The sequence below is a fragment of the Ogataea haglerorum genome (assembly GCF_019207285.1).
Source record: "Ogataea haglerorum isolate 81-453-3 chromosome Unknown 81-453-3_NODE_30_length_4502_cov_103.493785, whole genome shotgun sequence".
Classification (NCBI taxonomy): domain Eukaryota; kingdom Fungi; phylum Ascomycota; class Pichiomycetes; order Pichiales; family Pichiaceae; genus Ogataea; species Ogataea haglerorum.
This window is the reverse complement of record NW_025065180.1, coordinates 1-4502: the sequence shown is the minus strand read 5'-3', so window position 1 is coordinate 4502 and position 4502 is coordinate 1. Positions and strand designations below refer to the sequence as shown.

The window sequence follows — 4502 nt, the reverse complement described above, 5'->3', positions numbered from 1 at the left end:
GGGGATATACTTCTCCCCTTCTATAGGGGGGATGCGCTCTCCCTTCCCATATAGGGGCAGGTACGTTTAAAGTTAGTGCTTAGATCTAAGAAAGTTGTATATCTCCCCTCCGCAGCATGGGCTGCGTCGACGTATCCCCCCATTAGGAAACCCGGCCGTATTTCGCCAGGGGGCATACACCGGCACTCTCCACAAGTTCGCTGGAGAGAGCCGGGTTTTAGAGGCCTCGCGAGGGAGGCCACCAAATATGATGTCGGAGTTTCAAGCTGCGTATGCTGTGATGGACGTAGCTTTGGCAATGACCGAAAATCTCGTGACCGTTCCAATGGTACCAATAAATCAAGCAAAGGCCGGTCAGGTGTAAGGTTGAAGTATAGTGACGCCACTGCTGGCGGAACCACGTCTAATTCGCCGGCGCTTCGAAACGGTGCAAACTAAACATGGCTAAGTTTATGGGAGGGACAGAGAACTATTTATATGCCACTGACCGCCGTAACCGCCGGGCGCATGTGCGTTGCCATGGCTACTCCGACGCTGGCGACGTCTATGCTTACGTGATTTTGCTCCGGAAAAAAAAAATTAATACGCGTTCAACATGAGCTCAGACAGCCTTCCGTGGGTGGAAAAGTACCGGCCAGCGAAGCTGGACGACGTGTATGGCCAGAACGACGTTGTGCAGACGGTGCGCAAGTTTGCGAGGGAAGGGCGGATTCCGCACCTGTTGTTCTACGGGCCTCCCGGCACAGGCAAAACGTCCACCATCATCGCATTGGCGCGCGAGCTGTACGGGAAAAACTACAGAAACATGGTTCTCGAGCTGAACGCGTCGGATGACCGAGGCATCGACGTGGTGCGCGACCAGATCAAGAATTTTGCGAGCACGAGGCAGATTTTCAACTCCGGGTTCAAGCTGATCATTCTGGACGAGGCCGACGCGATGTCGAACGCGGCGCAGAACGCTTTGCGACGCATCATCGAGAAGTACACCAGGAACACGCGGTTCTGCATTCTCGCGAACTACTCGCACAAGCTGAACCCTGCTCTTCTCTCGCGGTGCACGCGGTTCAGGTTCTCGCCGCTCGCCGACTCGGCGCTCCAGGACCGTGTGGACCACGTCATCAAGGCGGAGGGCCTGAAAATTGCGTCCGACGCGCGCCAGAGCCTTCTGGAGCTGAGCGAAGGCGACATGAGACGGGCGCTCAACGTTTTGCAGGCGTGTGCTACCGCGGTCGAACCCGGCGAGGAGATCACCCAGGACATGGTGTACGAGTGTGTGGGTGCTCCGAGACCGCAGTCTGTGACGACGGTGCTCGACGCGATCATGACGAACGATTGGACGGACGCGTACGCCACGATGACCAAGATCCGCAAGACAGAGGGGCTTGCGCTCGTGGACCTGATCAGCGGCTTTGTGGGCGTGCTGGACAAGTACGAGCTGAAACCAAGGACGCGCATGGCGGTTTTGCAGGGTCTGGGCGACATTGAGTACAGCATCAGCAAGGGTGGCAGCGATAAGATCCAGTGCACAGCCGTGATTGGCGTGATAAAAAACGCACTGGAGAACGAGAATTAGTCAAGAAAAAAAAAAAAGATAAGAAATAGCCTAGATGAAAGAGCGGATTGTTGTGATTGGAGCAGGCGTGATTGGGCTCACGACGGCGCTGACGCTCTCTCGGCGCGGGTACTTGGTTTCCCTAGTGGCGAAGGAGCTGCCTGGCGACGAGGCGCGGTTCTACACGAGCCCGTACGCGGGGGCGTTCTTCTACCACCTGGACTCGCTGGCCAGCAAAGGCTGGCTGGCGCAGCTGCAGGACATTGCGTCGTACTACGAGTTTCTGCGCGTTGCCCAGGAGCCCGGCTCGGGCGTAGCGGAGCGCGTCGCCGAGGTGTACGTGCCGCGGATGTCGATGACGGAGACAGGCTACGACGGGCCGTGGTTCAAGGACGTGGTGAGAAATTACGAGGTGATCGACCCCAAGGAGTACCCCGCGGGCGCGGCCGGCGACGACATTGTTTTTGCGTTCAGATATACGGGATTCACCATCAATCCGGTGCAGTATCTGCACTATTTGCTGTATCGGTGCGCCCAGAGCGGCGTTAACTATGTCAGGCGCACGGTGGGCAGTATGGAGGAGGCCAAGACGCTGTTTCTGGACGGGGACGACTTTGTGGAGGCCGATCTGGTCGTCAATTGCGCGGGGATCCACGGGTTTGACCTCAACAGCGCGGATAAGGAGAACCGGCTCCCTGTCAAGGGCCAGACGCTGCTGGTGGAGAACGTGGCGCGCAAGCTGATCATAGTCGAGGCGATGGATGCGGCGCATGCTTCGGAATCGCTCTACGTGGTTCCGCGGGCCGGTTACGGGACGCTGCTGACGGGGACGTATCTGTACCACGACGACTCGCCCGACGTCGATGCGGGATTGACTGAGAGAATAAGAAAGCGGGCTCTGCGGTATGCGCCGGAACTTGTGGACCCGGGCTTCATGAAGAATCCAGAGCAGCTGGTCGAGGTGCGCCAGTTTGTCGGTATCCGTCCGGGCAGGCAGGGCGGAGTCAACGTGTCCAGAGACGGCTGGCGGATCCACAACTACGGCTCGGCCCACTCGGGCTACCAGAACTCGTACGGGCTGGCCAACCGGGTTGTCCGTCTGGTGCAGGAGCGGGCACTGAAAAGCAGACTGTGAGAAGATAAATGGTAGATACGTGAATCGACGATCGACGCATCCACGCACGTGCCTCGATTTTTCTGCGCCGCACGGTGCCATAAATTTCCACTCGTGCGGCTCAACACGTGGGGTGGGTGGTCACAAGACCGTCCGCGCTGAGAGGTCGCTCGCCCAGGGGGGCCCCCGTGCACACGGCCGTCTCCCCGCCGCTCCCTCGTAGTGCGCTAGCTCGTTCCGCGGCCTGCTGCGTTTTCTGCGCTGCTTGCCCTGTAAAATTGCCAACCACCACGTCTGGCCTTCAGGTCCATGCATACATCGCTAATTAATTTGCCTCCATCACAAATATTCTTCCTCAGCTCGTTTCATCGATATGGACGCCAACAGTTCTGGCCGCAGCACTGACGCCAGCACCTCGACCGCCGGAACAGGCATCCTGCCCCCACCGCCGATATTCAAGCCGACGTTTGTCCAGATGCAAAGAAGCAGCTCCTCGTGCAACATCTCTCCCGCAGGATCTGCCAGCACGTCTCCGAGAATGAGCAGCTCGAGCAACTCCAGCTACCTGACGTCGTCGTTTGTTTCGAACGAGGAGTACAAGAACCGGCTGATTCGCCAGTCGCCGTCTATCTCGCCTATGACGCATGCCGTCGAGGTCCCGCCGCCCGTGCCGACCAGCCCGGCGCTGGGCAACAGCAAGAAACGGCGCAAGTCCTCGGTGACGAGCAAAGAGGACATCGAGCGCAAGAAAAAGGAGCTGAAGAACCAGCACTCGATAATCGAGAAGAAGCGGCGCATCAAGATGAACAGGGAGTTCGAGGCCCTCAAGTTCCTGGTGCCGGCGTGCCGGCTCAACATCCTGAGCGGTCTCAACGAGAGCAACTTCGACAACTCCAACATGATGCACAAGCTGACGATTCTGCAGAGCACGGTCGAATACATCAAGTATCTGCATCTCGTGATCAAGCTGCTGAAGCTGCAGATGCTCACGCCGGCAGGCACGCGCTCGTACTTCCAGAAATGGCTCGCGAAAAACGACAATCTCAAATTCGTGGACTTCGACCTCGACCTGCAATCTTATAGAAAAATAGACAACGACTTCAGCTTCGAGGACGCGTTTATGCGGGTGTGGAAGAACAACGGCGAGATGCCGTTCGAGGACCTCGACGTGGTCTCAAGGGAGATAGAAAGCCTGCTTAGCCAGGACAGCGACGATAGCGAGGCTCCGGCGGATCTGCCAGACATGAGGAATTTATCGGACCAGCTACCCACAGAGCTTCCGAGCCCTCTTGTTACTCCTGAAATCGGCCGCGGCGCCCGACTGCCGACGTCCGTTCGTCAGTTTTCGTCGGCCTCGACGTCAGAACGTAGCCAGGCCTTGTCAAACGCTAAATTCAAGCTACCGCTGCCGGCAATCGTGGACGAGAAGGTGGATATGGCAAGGAGCGGGGACGAGATGGGAGAGATAAGTGCGTCGAAAGTGCTGATGCTATTGAAGAGCGACGAAAAACGAACGAGTATTGAGAGTTTACTGAATTAAAGCCGGAATTAATAGTGTGTGGAATTAAATAATGGAGATAATAGTCGAGTTTAGTCACAGCGGGAAAAAGGCTTCTTTGGAGACGGTTTTTGTCCGACACGGAATGAGGTAATTTCTGCAGCCTATGTTCCGGAGCGGGTCATCCCCCGTTGTGCTGTAGTGATCTCAGCTGAGTTTGGCAGCGTCTCGATTATATACGTCAGACCGACGAAAAGTTGGCAATTGGTTGCGTGGTCTAGTTGGTTATGGCATCTGCTTAACACGCAGAGGGTCCCCAGTTCGATCCTGGGCGCGAT

At 57.0% G+C, this 4502-nt stretch overlaps 5 protein-coding genes across 5 annotated transcripts; all 5 read left to right on the top strand.

Moving 5' to 3' along the window:
* Positions 1 to 31: 31 nt before the first annotated feature.
* On the top strand, positions 32 to 438 carry KL911_005394 (uncharacterized protein; the record flags this gene model as incomplete). The annotated part of the gene is made up of 2 exons (XM_043200788.1): positions 32 to 60; positions 147 to 438. 2 exons carry the CDS (start codon positions 32 to 34, stop codon positions 436 to 438), a joined length of 321 nt encoding a protein of 106 aa, XP_043051863.1.
* A 157-nt stretch (positions 439 to 595) lies between these two features.
* On the top strand, positions 596 to 1573 carry KL911_005393 (uncharacterized protein; the record flags this gene model as incomplete). Its single annotated transcript, XM_043200787.1, has 1 exon — positions 596 to 1573. One exon carries the CDS (start codon positions 596 to 598, stop codon positions 1571 to 1573), a length of 978 nt encoding a protein of 325 aa, XP_043051862.1.
* A 34-nt stretch (positions 1574 to 1607) lies between these two features.
* On the top strand, positions 1608 to 2687 carry KL911_005392 (uncharacterized protein; the record flags this gene model as incomplete). The annotated part of the gene is made up of 1 exon (XM_043200786.1): positions 1608 to 2687. One exon carries the CDS (start codon positions 1608 to 1610, stop codon positions 2685 to 2687), a length of 1080 nt encoding a protein of 359 aa, XP_043051861.1.
* Positions 2688 to 3039: 352 nt separating this feature from the next.
* On the top strand, positions 3040 to 3749 carry KL911_005391 (uncharacterized protein; the record flags this gene model as incomplete). Its single annotated transcript, XM_043200785.1, has 2 exons — positions 3040 to 3052; positions 3127 to 3749. 2 exons carry the CDS (start codon positions 3040 to 3042, stop codon positions 3747 to 3749), a joined length of 636 nt encoding a protein of 211 aa, XP_043051860.1.
* A 64-nt stretch (positions 3750 to 3813) lies between these two features.
* KL911_005390 (uncharacterized protein) lies at positions 3814 to 4206 on the top strand (the record flags this gene model as incomplete). Its single annotated transcript, XM_043200784.1, has 1 exon — positions 3814 to 4206. The coding sequence occupies one exon, from the start codon at positions 3814 to 3816 to the stop codon at positions 4204 to 4206; it is 393 nt and encodes a 130-aa protein (XP_043051859.1).
* Between the last annotated feature and the right edge of the window lie 296 nt (positions 4207 to 4502).